Source organism: Urocampus carinirostris, chromosome 1, assembly GCF_059441175.1.
Source record: "Urocampus carinirostris isolate Australia breed hairy pipefish chromosome 1, RoL_Ucar_1.0, whole genome shotgun sequence".
Taxonomy (NCBI): domain Eukaryota; kingdom Metazoa; phylum Chordata; class Actinopteri; order Syngnathiformes; family Syngnathidae; genus Urocampus; species Urocampus carinirostris.
This window is the reverse complement of record NC_142349.1, coordinates 67,731,518-67,748,240: the sequence shown is the minus strand read 5'-3', so window position 1 is coordinate 67,748,240 and position 16,723 is coordinate 67,731,518. Positions and strand designations below refer to the sequence as shown.

At 40.0% G+C, this 16,723-nt stretch overlaps 1 protein-coding gene across 2 annotated transcripts in view; it reads right to left on the bottom strand.

Moving 5' to 3' along the window:
* Positions 1–16,723, bottom strand: part of gpt (glutamic--pyruvic transaminase) — a 63,597-nt gene that overhangs the window by 20,228 nt on the left and 26,646 nt on the right. For both annotated transcript variants that reach the window (XM_088349397.1, XM_088349388.1), the window contains 5 exons: positions 12,107–12,196; positions 9,568–9,676; positions 8,320–8,453; positions 2,109–2,352; positions 33–112 (listed from right to left, as the gene is read on the bottom strand). In XM_088349397.1, coding sequence (XP_088205523.1) covers positions 33–112; positions 2,109–2,352; positions 8,320–8,453; positions 9,568–9,676; positions 12,107–12,196 — 657 coding nt within the window. The remainder of the gene's footprint in view (positions 1–32; positions 113–2,108; positions 2,353–8,319; positions 8,454–9,567; positions 9,677–12,106; positions 12,197–16,723) is intronic.

Below are 16,723 nucleotides of genomic sequence, written 5' to 3'. Positions count from 1 at the left end.
CACCGATTATTTCAGAGTGGCAGAGCGCTTACCTCGTCGGCCATGAGGAACAGACGCTCCTTGGCCGCGAACCGGATGACGTCTTCGATGCACTTTCGGTTCTGGACTTGGCCTGCGGACATAAAGAAGCACTGTGAGGCGAGTGGAGGTGTTGTTTGGAAGCCACCTAGTGGCTCTTCTCAATAAAACAATAATGTTTTTAAAATCAATCTATAGATCAATTGCCGACCCCTGGTGTAGGTATTGGAGATATCATGAATGCAAAAAAAGAGGCACCGAAGTGAAAGTTCTTGATTTCCTATCACAAAAAGTTATCTTCTTAAATTGGTACAGACACTCCCCTACTTACGAACATTTGAGTTACAAACAACATACGAACATTTTTTTGGGGATGTCGAAAAATATCCGGACATTGCTGTAAGATAGATTTTGTACTGTGTGCACCTTTTTCAGAGTACAGGACATTACTGTAGTGCTTCTTTTCGCCACTGCTGGCGTGTGGCGCTGTGAGAGCTCACCCAGCATCCACCCCGAAGAAGAAATCCAGCTTTCTCTTCCTAGTTTATGTGTAAACATTCTATACTGTATCTCCGGCTAAGAACTTTGACATTTTTATCGTTTAATATCTTGTGTATCCATTCAATATGGTTGGTGTAAAGTGTAAAGAAGAGGCGAGCCGAAAGTGGAATACGAAAGCCTGATGCGGTTGAGAAAATGGTTGGATCGCTTTGTTTTTGGCCGCTTTTTACCACGGAAGAAGGAGATGCCGTACTCTTTAAGTTCATCTTCCAAAAGTAAGTTAAACTTCATTTTATTTATCTTTATAGAACATATTACCAGCTCAGTAGCCTAGATGGTAGTGCGCCCGCTTTGAGACTGGGAGGTCGCTGGTTCGCGCCTCGGCCGAGTCATACCTAAGACTTATAACATTGATAAAATGGCGGCGCCCCCTGTTGGCTGCGGCTGCATCGGCTCGCTACAACGGGTCAGGTGTATCGACATTTCGTTCTTACAAAGAATGACAATACAAAGGAAATTATTATTATTATTATTATTATATTATTTTATGAAATGTTTTTTTTTTTTGGTACAAAACAATACAGGTTATGTATACAAGCCGGCAGCAGGGGCGGCAGTGGCTCAGGAGGTAGAGAGCTCGTCTTTGGATCAAGAGATCGCAGTTCGAATCCCGGCTCCTCCGTGTTACATGTCGAAGTGTCCTTGGGTAAGACACTAAACCCCTAATACCCCCAATAAGCAGGTTAGCGCCTTACATGGCTGCAAGGCCGCTATTGGGAAATGTGAACCACACTGTAAAGCGCTTTGGGAAGCCTCGACTTGAAAAGCGCTGTATAAATGCAGAACATTTCATTTAATTTCATTTAACAAACCAAAATATAGCACTGAAGCAACTTACAAACAAATACAACTTGCGGACGATCTCGTTCGTAGGTAGGGCAGCGTCTGTATTTTCCAAAAATTTAGCAAATTCCAACTGTTGATTACTAAACGATGATAAAAGCTAGAAACATCCTTTTAAAAAAAAAAAAATTAAAGGTGATGGACCAAGCATTCTCTTGATATGTCCTGTACAGGGTTGGGTAGGGTTACTTTAACTGGATTACTTTCAATTACTATTGGATGACTCCAATACCAAATATGCTAATAAAAGACAAAAGAAACTAAATATGAATAAAATGATGACCCACAACACGTGGTAAGCTTTCTCTCCTGGCTTTGATCTCTTTGATCTCCGGCAAAATGAAAATCAAATAAGACAGAAACAAAATGAAAATAAATCCAAACAGCTTGCCAACATCAATTTTGCCGTTCCATGTATCCCGTTACTCCCCAAGCCTTTAGTAATTTTATTCATATTTAGTTTCTTTTGTCTTTTATTAGAATATTTGGTATTGGAGTAATCAAATAGTAATTGTAAGTAATCCAGTTAAAGTAACCCTACCCAGGTATATAGAGTTTTCTTTAGTCCTTCAATAACGAGTCAAAATTATTATCAAAATTTGCAAAATTGGCTGGAATCCGCACTCCCTTTTTGAGAGAATTGTCTGGCACTGAGCTCGTTCAAATAAAATAAAAAAACAATTTACCGGTGGGGTTCCCGGGATTGATGATGCAAAGGGCCCGGGGATCGCAGTGGCCCCGTGCCTCATCCAGAGCCCGCTGCAGCTCGCTGATGTCCAAGCTCCAGTTCGCTTCCTCATCGAGGTAGTAGTTGATCTGCACGGCGCCGAGCTCGGCCAGCGCTGCCGAGTAAAGGGGATATTGCGGGATGGAGATCATGATGCCCGTGCGGGACGCGCCTTCCCCGCATACCAGCAGCTTCAGAATCGTCTGCAACAAATGCAACAAAACATTTACCGGATTTTCGCGACCATTTGGCGCCCCCTGCCCTCTGCTTGCATGAAATGTCCCCCAAGGTGCAAATGCTCTGTGTCAGTCCGTCAACAAACCTCTGCCCTGCAAGACGTGGGTTCTAACTCGGTCCTGTTTTCCTGTTGGTATTTCCAGTCCAATATTGTTCCTGTTTATTTTGTCCTGTTTAATATCAGTTTTCAGTTTAGTTCCGTCCACTTTTGTCCTGTTATTATTTTCTCCCTTTTTCGTTCCCGTTTAGTTTGTGCTGTTTATTTTCGACATCCTGATTCATTCATTCATCATATTAAATACTGTAAAGCAAGAACATGTATTTATTTATCATTGAAATAAAAATAATTTTAGATAATATACTAAACTGATGATTATACTAACTTCTGTTTTCTGCCAATGTAATATATTTTTAAAAAGTATATTAAAATATAACGGCACTGATACCAGGTATCGGTACTTGCTTTAATTTTAGGAATTTGTAATGGTTGCCATGGTGCCCAATTGGCCCCGCCCGTGGGGCGCCAACTGCGGCCTCGTTGAGAGATTAGATTTCTGTCTATATAAAGCTCAGCGCTCTCTTGCTTCCGTTGTCAGCCCATCAAACGAACATCTGCACCACAAGACGTTGGTTCTGACTCGGTCCTGTTTTCCTGTGACATCTCCAGTCCGGTATTGTTCCCGTTTATTGTTGTTCGGTTTAATTTCGGCTTCCAGTTTAGTTTCTGTCTGTTTTTGTCCTGTTTATTATTTTCCCCATTTTTCGTTCCCGTCTATTTTTTCCTGTTAGTTTTCGATATCCTGTTCCGTTATCTATCCTGTCTGTCCCGTCCTGTCCGGTATCGACGCCATCGGTCCGATATCAACTCAGGCAATTGGAATCGGTCTCTGGCTTCCTACGCCAGACCGCTGCCTAACGTGCATGACTCCCCCTTTCCCGTAAAATAAAAGGCTTGTGTGAGAACGTCACGCGTTTGGGTCCTGATCCTGTTCTAGTTCTTCACAATAACCTTGTGTATGATAATCAGTGGAAAGAAATGAAAATGTCAATCAAAAAATCAATCAATCAACCGATTAGAAAACAGAAACACTGTGCCCTTTCGACTAATCTCCCTTATTTTCACCTAATTATAACTTGTTTCATACTAAAATGAGGAAAAATACTTACACAGGTACTTATAATAAGCAAAATAATTTGTTATATTAGATAATCCAATTAACAGCAATGTATCAAAGTTGTCAGCAATTGTATTGACAACCAAATGACAAATACACTCACATCTCAAAATACCCCTGGGAATGACTTGGAAATGTTGAAATCAATACTACAACAAAAGGTGAAGGAACTAGACTTTGCAGTGTTTACCAAAAAAACGGACCCTGAGGTTTTCTGCAAAAACAATTTTCCCTCCTTGTGGAGAGCTCCAATTACTTCACCCAGGAGCAACATAATAACACATTTAAACACAATAGAAAGCTTTCGTCACTTCAAAAGAAGTACGTATGCAAATTTGGATTTCATTAAGGAATATTTGCAAGAATTTTCTTCTCCTTTTGGAGTCATAGCTATTTAATGTTGAGAAAGATTGAAGGATTTTATACATTTGACTATAAAAGATTTTATATGATTGAATACAAGTTACATTTATAGAGTTTAATGCTGTAGTTATGTACTGACTGTGCCTTTATTCAATGAGCAGTGAAAGTTCAGGGCAGGCATGAGTGGTGGAAGATGTTGTTTACAGAACGGGACGTACTGCTGATAAGATAATCAGCACATCCAGACGGAGGACGGCAGGCGTTGTTTTGAGAACAAGGCCCCGATGACGTAGAAACGCTCGGTGTTGTTTTGAGTATTCCAGACATCGCGACGCCCAGGGGGGGGGGGCTTCCTTGGCACGCCCATGGGAGGAGTCGGCACGCCATTATACGGGGAGAAGATGGCCAATAAGGAGAGAGCTAAAGGACTTGAAAAAAAGGCTTCCCACAGACGGCAACGACACTAATTCGGCCGTTTTCGATGGAGTACACTTAGTTAAATTGTTCATGAAATTAAATCTGCCCCCGAGTGGAAATGTCGGCCTTCCTGTTCATCTTTTCCCTCAAGAAACGAGCGCGCATAAATTGTTGCGTGAATGTAGGTTATGTTTGGTTAATGGAGTCAGATAACTAATTCGAACAATTCGGTGAACAGTACTTTTTGATATTTCATTCCCAACAAGATATAGACTTTTGTCTAAATGGGTATGAATTGAATTATACAAGCAGAGGAAATAAATCAGGGTGGCAGGGTTGCTATTTATATTCACAATTCTTTAAAATATAATGTTGTTTCACACATGTCTGTGGCTATTGATGAATGATAGAAGCTTTAACCGAGGGATGTCAAACTCAATTGCACAAGGGTCCAAAATTCAAAACACACTTAAGGTCGCGGGCCAACCAGGATAAACATTTATTGAACACACTTAAACGGAGTGTTTTTGGAACATAAATATGAATAAAAACAGACAAGAATATTCAATTTAAACCTTAAATCACTTATACAGTATTTATTATTTTGCTGTAAATAAAAATAGCTTGTGAAATTATACAACTTAGGACTTAAACAACTTAACATTAAAATTACATTCAAATTCCTTTGCTCCTATGTCAATGTATATATTAAAAAAAACATAAACATCCCAAAAGATTTTGCTTTCCTTAATATATCTCCTGTCAAAAGTAGAAATGTGAAAATGCTACACAAATTATTTTGTAAAAACGTCACAACATTCTGAGAACAGGGAGCCTGATGTGCTTACCTTTGGCGCAGACGGAGTAGGGGGACAGATGGGAGGGAGTGCTTGCACTTTTTGCATAGCTCCACCCATCTCTCCCACTCACCCAATCAAATAACTTTAAATTCTCTTCCGGTCTTTTGCCGTATTTACAATTTGTTCCGTGGATTCATTAAAAAGTATCTGAACACTGAACACAGATTATACAGTGAGCTTTTATATAAATTATTCTTTAGCGTTGTACAGCCAAAACAAGTTTTTTTTGTGTGACACCTTGACTGTAAATTGTAGTGAAAACGTGTCCTATATATTCTGAAAAGTACTGCTCTGTAATTCAGTTTTAGTTTGCGTGTATCTGAATAGTTCCCAGTGCTCAAACTTTGAACGAGTATAGTATACGTCATATATGAAGGAATAGGTACAGTGACTAAAACGTCAAAATATGATTTATACATTAATAACAATAATGTAAAATGGTCTTGCGGGCCGGATATGATTACATGGCGGGCCGGATGTGGCCCGCGGGCCGGGAGTTTGACACATGTGCTTTAACCATTGAGTTTTTTAATGAAAAAAGAAATATGTCATATTGGTATATATATATATATATATATATATATATATATATATATATATATATATATATATATAAAAAATAATAATAATTTCCTTTGTATTGTCATTCTTTGTAACAATGTACACAGAACGAAATGTCGATACACCTGACCCGTTGTAGCGAGCCGATGCAGCCGCAGCCAACAGAGGGCGCCGCCATTTTACCAATGTTATAAGTCTTAGGTATGACTCGGCCGAGGCGCGAACCAGCGACCTCCCAGTCTCAAAGCGGGCGCCCTACCATCTAGGCTACTGAGCTGGTCAAAACGAAATGTCGATACACCTGACCCGTTGTAGCGAGCCGATGCAGCCGCAGCCAATATATATATATATATATATATATATATATATATATATATATATATATATATCGGACATCTAGCACAGTAAGTCTTGCCGTTTTGAACTAGGTAAAACCAGTTCTTGATAAGGACACACTCTGTACTTTGTACTGTACCTGGGTCCTTCCATACTTGACATATTGTGGTAAATTGTGTGGAAACACTTATCGAAATACAATAGAAGCGTTAATTACTCTTCGAGCACTGTGAATTATTCACAGAGCTGGGTATTTGGATCATACGCATGGGCTGTTTCTGCAAATTTCAGGACCTTATCAAATAAAACACAGCTAAAATCTTTTTAAAAGCAACATGTTGCAAATAAATGTACAGAAAATGCTTGAAATTCAAGAAAGGGCTTCCTATTTTGATATATATATATATATATATATATTATATTCAGGGTTGGGTAGGGTTACTTTAACTGGATTACTTTCATTTACTTTTGGAATACTCCAATACCAAATATGCTAATAAAAGACAAAAGAAACTAAATAGTGTACACTATTTATTTCTCTCTCTCTCTCTCTCTCTCTCTCTCTCTCTCTCTCTCTCTCTCTCTCTCTCTCTCTCTCTCTCTCTCTCTCTCTCTCTCTCTCTCTCTCTCTCTCTCTCTCTCTCTCTCTCTCTCTCTCTCTCTCTCTCTCTTCCACCCCTTTTCTCCCACTCTCTGTTTCTGTCTCTTTCACTCTCTGTGTCTCTCTTTTTCTTTTCCTTTCTTGCTCTTTGTCTCTTTCTCTCTCTGTGTCTTTTTTACTTCTTTTGCTCTAACTTCCTTTTTTCATTTTCTCTGTTTTCTCTTTCTCTCTTCCTACCCTTTGCACTTTCTTTTCTCTTTTCTCTCCTTCTGTCTTTCTATTTCTCTTTGGATTTCTTTCTCCCCCCCATTATTTTCCCCCTCTCTCACGACTTTTTATCTCTTTTGTTTCTCACGCGCTCTCCCTGTCTCTCTTTTTCTTTCTTTGTCCCGCCCTCTCTCCTTTCCCCTCCCTTTCTCTTATTTCTTGATCTCTCTTTTTCTTTCTCTTTAATCTACTAGTCCGGCCCCCGACAGAATGATTGTTCTATCGTGTGACCCCTGAGTTGAAATGAGTTTGACACCCCTTGATTTAAATCATTATTTATTTTGTTAATTGACGCTACAGTGGGACCTCGCTACTTCGCGGTTCCACGTTTGCGGGTTCAGAGCTTCGCAGATCTAAATAATAATAATAATAAAATAAAATAATAATTATTTTAAGCATTTTTGAAGGGGCGTCGCTACTTCACGGATTTTCACTTTTCGTGGGTGGTTTTGGTTCCCATTAACCGTGATAACCGAGGGATTACTGTATATATCAAGTAAAATAAGGACAATAACATTTAATATTTTGCTTTACCTCAAAAACCAATATATAATCATTAAAACTATTTCAAGAATTATTTATCTTAAGTATCCGCCTAAATGTATGGGATAAAATAAGAAAAAAAATATATGTTCTCCTTAATCACATCTGCGTTTCAAGCCACTATTGAATGCTGACCTCTAGTGGTCGTAGCCTGAAACTACAACTCGGCACCCGCTTCAGGAAACACAAATAAACAAACAGGGTTGGGTAGGGTTACTTTAACCGGATTACTTTCAATTACTTTTGGATTACTCCAATACCAAATATGCTAATAAAAGACAAAAGAAACTAAATATGAATAAAATTATGACTCACAACACGTGGTAAGCTTTCTCTCCTGGCTTTGATCTCTTTGATCTCCGGCAAAACGAACATAAAATGCGACAGAAACAAAATGAAAATAAATCCAAACAGCTTGCCGACATCATTTTTGCCGTTCTATGTATTCCGTTACTCCCCAAGCCTGAACAAAATGAAGTCATTTTATTCATATTTAGTTTATTTTGTCTTTTAATAGCATATTTGGTATTGGAGTCATCCAAAAGTCATTGAAAGTAATCAAGTTAAAGTAACCCTACCCAACCCTGGAATAAAACACGAAAAATATAAAATAAAAATAAATATAATAAATATATAAATAAATATAATAAATATAAAAATATGATTTCCTTAATCACATTTGCGTTTCAAGCAACGATTGAATGCTGACCTCTAATGGTCTTAGCGTGAAACTACAACTCGGCACCCACTTCGAGACACACAAACGAACAAATCCATAAAAATTGAGATTTAAAAGATGAGAATCTTTACCATAATGCCATCGCTTGCCCCCGTGGTGAGGTAAATATTTTCCGGGTCGCAGTAGACGCCCCCGTCCCTTTTTTCAACATACCGGGCGACGTCCTCCCGCACACAACCGATACCTTGACTGGCACTGTAGGAACCTGGAGAATCATTTCAAAAAATATCATTAGAAGCTGCAAAACAAGAAAATATTGAGGCTGAATTCTATTTTCACGTGAGTATTATTTCAAGAATGGCATTGTAAACATCTCAAATCTAAATCATTGCCTGTAGAAAACGTTTTTTTATAAGTCATTCTACAGTCTTGTTTCGTAATTTATTAATCCCCCAAAACAGGCTATAATATAACCAGGGTTGGGTAGGTTTACTTTAACTGGATTACTTTCGATTACTTTTGGATTACTCCGATACCAAATTTGCTAAGACAAAAGAAACTCAATATGAATAAAATGACTAAATGTTCGTTTTGCCGGAGATCAAAGAGATCAAAGCCAGGAGAGAAAGCTTACCATGTGTTGTGAGTCATCATTTTATTCATATTTAGTTTCTATTGTCTTTTATTAGCATATTTGGTATTGGAGTCATCCAAAAGTCATTGAAAGTAATCCAGTTAAAGTAACCCTACCCAACCCTGCCCGTGGGCCAGATCAGGCCCGCTAAGGGATTGCCCGCGAGGCAACGCTCTGAGAAGCGTAAGAGAAAAACGAACTGCAGGTTGAAATATGTCCACTTGATGTTGCCAAAGCCATGTGCCTCTCACAAAGACGGTGTATTTCTTTTTCTCTATCCCTCTCTCTCTTCCTCCCTTTTTTCTCACTTGTCTCTCTCTCTTTTTCTCTTTCTTTATTTCTCTTTGTCTCTTTCTCTCGCTGTGTCTTTTTTACCTTCTTTTGATCTCTCTTCCTTTTCTCTGTCTTTTCTCTCTCTCCCTCCCTCTCTTGCTTTCTCCTTCCTTCTCTTTCTCCCATTCTCTCTTTTTCTCTTGTGCTTTCCTCAGCGCTGTCTCGCGGGCCGGGTTCAATCCCTTAGCGGGCCTGATCTGGCCCGCGGGCCGCCTGCTTGACACCCGTGACGTAGATCAATAGTGAGGACCTTGAATGCAACCCCCAAGGTTTCTAGAACCTACTTTAGAAATTCCACTACAAGTCGCCATGACAACACAGCACAAAAGAAGCGCCCGAGGGGCATAATGGCCCGTCACGTGTATAAAAGCTTGTTGTTCAAGCTGGATAAAATACAACAAGTGCAAATCACCCATGCTGTGTCCGCCGCAGGCCTTCAGGATTCGGCGGGCTCGACTTTTGGTGTCCTCGGGGAACGTGCTGTCCTCTAGAAGTTCGGGATAGGAGCACAAAGCCAGCACCTGCAAAAAGATGGAAGTGCTGTTGGAGTGAAAGAACTTCGCGTTTTTCGATTAATTTCTATCTAAAAATGGGCTTTCTGATTTATTATCTTTGCTAGGTGAGGATCCAAAGCCCCCCTCAAGCAGCAGCCAGAAGTACATACAGTGAAGAAATTAAGAAGTTGAACACTCTGGAGAGGTCTGAAATTTTTATCGTAGGTGCATGTCCACTGTGAGAGAGATAAACTAAAAAGAAAAATCCAGTAATCACAAAGCATAACTTTAACAATGTATTTGTGTGATACAGCTGCAAATATGCATTTGAACACCTGTGTATCATCTAGAATTCGGACTCTGAAAGACCTGTAAGTCTTTTCATTAGAAGTCCACCTGCACTCCACGTATCATCCTAAATCAGATGCACCTTTTTGAGGTGGTTAGCTGCATAAAGACACCTGTCCACCCCATACAATCAGTAAGACTTTAACTTGTAACATGGCAAAGACCAAAGAGCTGTCCAAAGACACCAGAGACATAATTGTACACCTCCAAAAGGTTGGAAAGGGCTACGGAGCAATTGCCAAGCAGCTTGGTGAAAAAAGGTCCACTGTTGGAGCAATCATTAGAAAATGGAAGAAGTTAAACGTGACGGTCAATCTCAATCAGAGTGAAGCCCCATGCAAGAAATTATCACCTTGTGGGGTCCCGATGATTCTAAGAAAGGTGAGGAATCAGCCCGGAACTACACGACAGGAGTTGGTCAATGACCTGAAAAGAGCTGGGACCACTGTTTCCAAGTTTACTGTAGGTAATACACTAAGACGTCATGGTTTGAAATCATGCATGGCACGAAAGGTTACCCTGCTTAAACCAGCACTTCAAGGCCCGTCCCAAGTTTGCATATGACCGATTGGATGACACAGAGGAGTCATGGGAGAAAGTTTTGTGGTCAGATGAGACCAAAATAGAACTTTTTGGTCATAATTCCACTAAGCGTGTTTGGAGGCAGAAGAATGAAGAGTACAATCTGAAGAACACCATCTCTACTGTAAAGCATGGGGGTGGTAGCATCATGCTTTCGGGGTGTTTTTCTGCACATGGTACAGGACGAGTCCACTGCATTAAAGAGGAGAGGACTGGGGCCGTGTATAGTGACATTTGGGGGAACAGCTTCCTTTCCTCAGTCAGAGCATTTAAGATGGGTCGTGGCTGGGTCTTCCAACACGACAACGACCTGAAGCACACAGCCACAAAAACCAAAGAGTGGCTCTGTAATAAGCACATCATGGTTCCAGCATAGCCCAGCCAGTCTCCAGACCTGAACACTATCGAAAATATTGGGAGCTCAAACTCCGTGTTTCACAGCGACAGCTCAGAAACCTGACTCATCTAGAGAAGATCTGTGAGGAGGAGTGGGCCAAGATCCCTCCTGCAGTGTGTGGAAACCTGGTGAAAAACTCCAGGAAACATTTGATAACTGTTATAGCAAACAAAGGCTACTGTACCAAATATTTACATTCATTTTCTCAGGTGTTCAAATACTTATTTGCAGCTATATCACACAAATACATTGTTAATTGTTGTGATTTCTGGATTTTTCTTTTTAGTTTATCTCCCTCACAGAGGACATACACCTATGATGAACATTTCAGACCCCTCCATGATTTCTAAGTGGGAAAAATACCAAAATAGCAGGGTGTTCAAATACTATTTTCTTCACTGTATATAAAAAGTAATAATTCTCAGCTCCAGTTTTGTTTTTTTATCAGTTTTATTTTCAAGATGGGCTATTGTGTAGCCTCAAAATAAAATGTCTTGATTAGGAAAAATAATTTGTGGTGGCTGGGACTCATATACAATACCAAAAAGTGTAGATATCTATTCTTATTTTACACCAAAAAGTTTAAATTATTGTAAAATAACTAAAACAATACATTATTGACAAAAAATGTCTTTTCATGCAGTGCCCAATAATACATTTTAGAATATTATTTTTGGTATATATATATATATATATATATATATATATATGTATATATATATTTTTTTTTTATGGTATATGTTTTTTCTTATTTATGTTCGAACATTGCCTTATAACACATTCATCTTCCAATTTTTATTACCCATAAATCCTCCTGGATAAGAAATTAACTTCAATTCTTAGTATTATATTTTTATTTGACAAAAATTTTACTTTGAAATAATTTTGTTACTTCATTTCTTTCTAAATAAACGTTTGTCGCGTACTTGGGACTGCAGCACCGTTAGCTGTTTGTAACCTTTATTGATATGTCGGCCTTTGCTGCCACCTACTGGTCCGGAGGAATATTACATTTACTAAGCAAATATAGTTTAGAACTTTTTGTGAATAATTATAAATTTGGTGTCACCAACGTCATCAAATCAGGGTTTGGCAAACACCAAAAAGAGGTGAAAAGGGGAGGAGCTAACCTGCCGAAAGAAGGTGATTGGCTGCTGTCCCATGGCGTGCGCATCCCCGATGTTGGCTTTGATGACCTCCTGGAAAGGTTTTTTCCTGCCCTGCACAACAAAAACACAAACAAATTCCAATTTAAATCCTTCAAGTGGAGCTTTTCTTTTGTCTCTGCCACGTTTTGGAGTTTGGCAGACATTTTGTTGTTAAAATTCCATCGTTTGCAAAGACCTCCAACTTAATTACTAACAGATCGTGGCCCCTTTAACAAGAGCACTGCAACTGCAGGCCAACCATGGAAAAATAGACGCTGGGATTTATCCAAGTGGATTTTAGTGTGTTGTTTTACTTTGCATTTTTAGCCGTTCGCAGGAAAATGTCTCCAAACTATGTCCCGGGGGCTATTTGTGGCCCGTTGACCACATTTCGGCGGTCTGATCATGTTTCTGTTCATTGATTCGCACACATTTTTTCGGGCTGATCTGTTTTTTGTAACCTTTATATTTAATAAAGAGAGGGGGATCGGAGGAGGGCTTCAAGAAGGGACGGAATTCTCTTATCTGAGCGTTCCTCTCTGGAAGTTTAATATCCAAGTTTAAACTCAATAATAGATAGATAGATAGATAGATAGATAGATAGCTAATACCCACTGTAGCGTGTTATATAGGGTATCTAGATAGTGCTACACAGAATACATATTGCAATAAAATTCGGAAATATGCAATGTAGGGGGTGTGGTTTTATGTGGGCCTTTACTCTACCGGGTGGAGTTAAAGAGCCTCATGGCATGAGGAAGAAAAGATCTCTTCAGTCTGTCCGTGGTACAAGACTGTGACAGCTGTCTGTCGCTGAAGCTGCTCTTCTGTCTGGAGATAATGCTGTGTAGTGGATGTGATGAATTGTCCATGATTGATCGCAGCTTTTTCAGTGCCCGTCTCTCAGCTACTGTTGTCAGGCTGTCCAGCTCTGTGCCCACAACAGAGCTCGCTTTCCTCGCCAGTTTATTGAGACGAGAGGCATCCTTCAAAATTGATGAGGACCCACCGAGATAATATACAATTGTTTGTTTTTACATTGGGTATCGGGGTTTGCTAATTACTGTAGGTTTCTCTCCTCGTCATACAGCAATTTCACCTTGCAATTGTCACGTCCAGAACAAGACCCAATGGCATAACGTTTCTCACAAGTTTATTGAAATAGAGAGGAAGGGCAGTGCCCACGATCCAGTGCTCGCTAGACGCGGGAAGCTAGTCGCTCTCGCAATCGGATTGTGATCCGAACACGGAAGTGGATCTTCCGTAGCGAGCGATAACAGTGTCAGGGACAGAAAAACAGGTCGATTGCCGGGACAGGAGAGCAAAAACGTGGTCAGGGACAGAAACGGGTCGTAAGCCAGGACGGGAGAGCAGACGTGGTCGGGATAAAAAATGGGTCGTAAGTCGGGACGAGAGAGGAGACGCGGTCGAGATCAAAACAGGTCGTAGCCGGAGACAAACGTGAGCAAAAACGGGACAGGCGGGAGTCAGAGTCGAAAAAAGGCTTGCCTTGTATTAACAGAGGTTCGCAGACGGACTGACAACAGGGGATTGACAGGACTGGGTTCAAATAGTGACAGGGAGCCAATCAGAACCCGCGGCGGTTGGCGTCAAATGAGCGGGCACAGGGGAGTCACATCAGTAATCATGACGGCAATCCCCACCTCAGAATGGATAAATGTTGTATCCTGGGTTTCTACTGCTTAAGGCAGGTTGAATTCAAGACTTTTAGACTTTTTATTGCCTTTTGAAATCAAATTTAAGACAAATTAGAAAAAAAAACATTATTGAAACAAACAAAACAAAAACCACAAATATTTCTTGTGTACAATATAGTGTGCTTTGTACACGTTACCTGGCAGTTTTTAGCCATGGCCAAAAATGTCCGTAGGACAGCTAGATCTCATTAAATGCCCATTTTTCAGACATGGTCCAAAGTAAACCAATCTGTCCCGATTTGTTGCTATGTGACCCAAAACCTGCATCTGCTCTGAAAGGCCCGACTGAAAGCACATCACCGTTTTGAGAGTTTCGTTATTGTGGTCACGCTATGTTGCCACAAACCTAAATTGGTGACAATTGATTCATGTTACTAAATTGATGTTTATGTTCATGTTTATTTGTATAGCGCTTAATCACCCAAAAAATTGTATTGATGTGTTCTCATTTTCAAGATTTTGGAAAATAGGATTTAAGACATTTTAATGCCAATCAAGGCATTATTTTTAGAATAAAAAAATCCAATTGTGACGGTTGCTTGTGTGACGCCATCTGCGGCTTGTTGAGGGCATGGCTTTCTGTCTATGTTAAGCTCAGCGCTCTCACGCTTCCTTTGTCAGCCCGTCAACGAACTTCTGCCCCGCAAGACATGGGTTTCGACTCGGTCCTGTCCCTGTTGGTATTTCCTGTCCTGTATTGTTCCCGTTTATTTTGTCCTGTTTATATCGGTTTTCAGTTTAATTCCCGTCTATTTTCTTCCTGTTTATTATTTTCTCCAGTTTTTGTTCCTGTCAAGTTTGTCCTGTTTATTTTCGATATCCTGATCCATTATCTTTCCTGTCTGTCCCGTCCTGTATCGACCCAATCTGTCTGATATCAACTTGGGCAATTTGAATTAATCTCGTCGGTCTCTGGCTTCTTATCATTCCACGCCAGACCGATGCCTAACGTGCATGACTCCCCATTTCCCGTAAAATAAAAGGCTTGTGTGAGTACGTCACGCATTTGGGTCCTGATCCTGTTGTGGTTCATGACAGCTTTTGAGACTTTTCGGCGGGAACCCTGCCAGCGGTCTTCTTTCTACATGACACAGACATACTTTTACCTCCTAAGTGATGGCTTTAGAGGAAACTGTGTTTATGGGCCCCCATAAAGAGGTCTGTTTTCCTGCAATGTCAAGTTTGCGTCGACCGCATGAGCAAGGAGGGAGTTAACGGGACGCTAACAGACACGCGTAAACACAAACCAGACCTGGCGCTAGCACGCTAGCAGAAAGGGAGGGGAACACAAACTCTTACATTCGACATTCCCCCGCAATCAAAACAACGACGAAACGGAGGAAATGTGATGCTGTGTCCGCCTCATTGGTCAGGGAGAAAAAGACTCTAAGCCAATCCGCTTTGCCGGTGTGCATCACACCCCAAAGTCACCCCATGATGGAACTCGGGACTACTCTGTAGAGTCAAGTGCAAATTATTTACAGGATGGACTACCATACCTGTCGCGCTCCAGGGCTCCATGCCCTTAGAAAATTTTATATTTTCCCTTACAAAATACAAAATAATCTTACACCATATTTTTTTCAAACGTGTTTATTTATGAAGTTTGACATGTTATATTCTACATGTGTTTCGTTATATCATATATATTGCTAATGAACATTTTGTTGTGAGATACTGAGTTGCTCGACATGAATGAGGTTTATTATAAAAAAAAGTTCAAAATGAAGTCGCTTGGACATTCACTGTAGAAGGAAAAAATACATACAAACATAATTAAGTAGAATTTTCTTATTCAAATTATGAATTCATTTTCTGCATTAAATTATTGTCGGCCATATACTGATTCAAGGGATAACCACCAACCTGTCTTTTTTCATTTTCTCCTTTTTTCCTTCCTTTTTTTCCCTTAACTTCTTTATACAACAATAATGATTCGTAATATAATGCATCAACGCAAGTGAGCCGTTGGAAAGCCGGCTCTTTAATGAGTTGAGCCGAAAAAGACGGTTCTCTAAAAAGAGACGGACTTCCTTTCACTACACAACTACCACGGAATGATGCAAGATGGGAAATCCCCAGGCGGCAGTAGCATGCGCACAGTAGCATCAAACCGCTCGCTTCCTTTGCAACGAAAAAAAAAGATACCGAGATAGAGGCTACCGCGGCGAACTCGTTTGACTTGATTGATTTGCCGTTTCGTGATGTTTTCTTGTACGTGGTACACGTCTTAAAATGCATAATAAACGTACTTTGTACAGCCAAAACGTACAGCTTGACAGGTATGGACTACATAAAGTCTGAAACGTCGATAGTGGAATTCCTTTATCAATTTGACTTATATTAAAAAAGTAGCAAAATGTTTTTTTTTCTAAATGAAGGAGGGAAAGCAGGAAGTGTACCATGTAAGACCATGATTGATTGGCGTAACGGTTTAGAATCTATTCCTCTGTTAGTCTGGATGCCTCTGTTTGTGAGAACAAATAGGAAGACAGACAAAAAAAAGCCTTGTATGTGGCACAGAGCCCCGGTTGATTATCAGCCTGCAAAATAGTGAGGACAAAACAAAGAAAGCTATGTAGTATGCAAGTGTGGGGGGACCTCAGTGGGACGCTTGCCAAACGGTGGCACTAATCTTTTATAGATTAGATTAGATTAATAGATAGATAGATAGATAGATAGATAGATAGATAGATAGATAGATACAGGGAGAGATAGAGATAGAGGGAGAGATAGATAGATAGATAGATAGAGATAGAGGGAGAGATAGATAGATAGAGATAGAGATAGAGGGAGAGATAGATAGATAGAGGGAGAGATAGATGGATAGAGATAGAGGGAGAGATAGATAAATAGATAGAGGGAGAGATAGATAGATAGA